Raw genomic sequence first — 1,870 nt, 5'->3', positions numbered from 1 at the left:
TTAACATGTTATCAACAAGAGTTAACATGTTAGCCATAAGAGTTAACAAATTAGCCACAAGAGTTAACATATTATACATAAGAGTTAACATGTTAACTATAACAAGAGTTAATATATAGCCACAAGAGTTAACATGTTATCCACAAGAGTTGACATGTTATCCACAATAGTTAACATGTTTGCCACAAGAGTTAACATATAGCCACAAGAGTTAACATGTTATCCATAAGAGTTAACATGTTATCCACAAGAGTTAACATGTTAAACACAAGAGTTAACATGCTAAATATTGTGGTTAAAATATTAACTATATGAACTATTAATTATTATTTGTTAACGGTTATTTATAATTTATTAACTATTAATTATTATTTGTTAACTGTTATTTATAAACTGTTAACTATAATGAATTATCTGTTAACTGTTATTCATAAACTGTCTGTTAACTATAATTCATGTTTGTCACAAGAGTTAACATGTTATCCACAATAGTTAACATGTTAGCCATAAGAGTTAACATATAACCACAAGAGTTAACATGTTATCCACAAGAGTTAACATGTTAACTATAACAAGAGTTAATATATAGCCACAAGAGTTAACATGTTATCCACAAGAGTTAACATGTTAACTATAACAAGAGTTAATATATAGCCACAAGAGTTAACATGTTATCCACAAGAGTTGACATGTTATCCATAAAAGTTAACATGTTATCCACAAGAGTTAACATATAGCCACAAGAGTTAACATGTTATCTATAAGAGTTAACATGTTATCCACAAGAGTTAACATGTTAAACACAAGAGTTAACATGCTAACCACAACAGTTAACTGCACAGAGAACAACATCAAACTCCTTCTCAGTTCAACTGGAGCTTACATGACAACAAACAACAGCAGACACAAGATATCACCATCACAAATTTGTACAACAGTAGACACAAGAAATCACCATCACAAATTTGTACAATATTTATATATACCACACCTTGAGTTTATTACTTCTTTCTTGATTTTGATATACATCCAAGCCCCAACATGTTGAGATTAGGGGATCCTCACATCTTGAACTGGCCCATAAATACTATAGAAAATAACAAGAACCCAAATCAGTTTTAACCCCTAACGTCGTCGCAGCCGCACTGAAATCAAAACGAGTCATCAAAATCCACGGAACCCACCGTCGAAAGCCTAAAAAAAGAACTCGGCCAGCCGCCGTTCACCTACCTCTGGTTCATGGGCGACAACGGGGACATCGGCAAGCTGCCCGAGGGGGTACGGAAACCTGGCGACGGTGGCGGCGGCGAGGCCATTATGGCGGCGTCGAGCTTGTCCTCGTTGAGGTCGTGGAGGAACCTGCACCTGTTGCCGTTCTTGCAGAACCCCCTAGCGAGGTAGAGACAGGGGTGACGGAGGTAGCGGCGGTGTTGGAGGTTTCGAGTGAGGTTAGAGAGAGGGTGGAAGAGGAGATGGGTTTGTAGGAAGAGGAGTAGATCTAGAGAAGATCTGGAGAAGAAGAAGAGGGTAGTTTGGGAAGTTTTTGTCTTGGAAATTGTAAATGGGGCTGATTCACATGGATTTTTCATTTTTGGGGAAAAAGCACATTAGAAAAAGTTCAAGGGGCTGGAACACATCACCAATTTAGTTTTGGGGCCTTGAAGCAATTTTCCCAAAAATAAAAAAATAAAAATAAAACCCACCCTCCCCTCACGGGCATCCCCTTTTAAACACCCCATCCGTCCCAAGCTCTGCTCACTCTTCCAGCCTCCTCTTTACCCAACTCACACGCACTAATCCGAGCCCAGTTTCAAATGGACCCACACACTGCCCTCGCCTTCTTCTTCTTCCTCGTCCTTTCCTCCTCCTC

At 38.7% G+C, this 1,870-nt stretch overlaps 1 protein-coding gene across 1 annotated transcript in view; it reads left to right on the top strand.

Annotated features, from left to right (window-relative positions):
- The window catches only part of LOC109835049 (aspartyl protease 25-like), a 3,218-nt gene continuing 2,587 nt past the window's right edge, over positions 1,240-1,870 (top strand). The window contains exon 1 of the mRNA XM_020403048.1: positions 1,240-1,397. Within this exon, the coding sequence (XP_020258637.1) occupies positions 1,240-1,397 (158 nt within the window). The remainder of the gene's footprint in view (positions 1,398-1,870) is intronic.

The sequence above is a fragment of the Asparagus officinalis genome, chromosome 3 (genome assembly GCF_001876935.1).
Source record: "Asparagus officinalis chromosome 3, Aspof.V1, whole genome shotgun sequence".
In the NCBI taxonomy this organism is placed as follows: domain Eukaryota; kingdom Viridiplantae; phylum Streptophyta; class Magnoliopsida; order Asparagales; family Asparagaceae; genus Asparagus; species Asparagus officinalis.
Note: the sequence above shows the minus strand (reverse complement) of the source record. Positions and strands in the feature narration are given on the sequence as shown.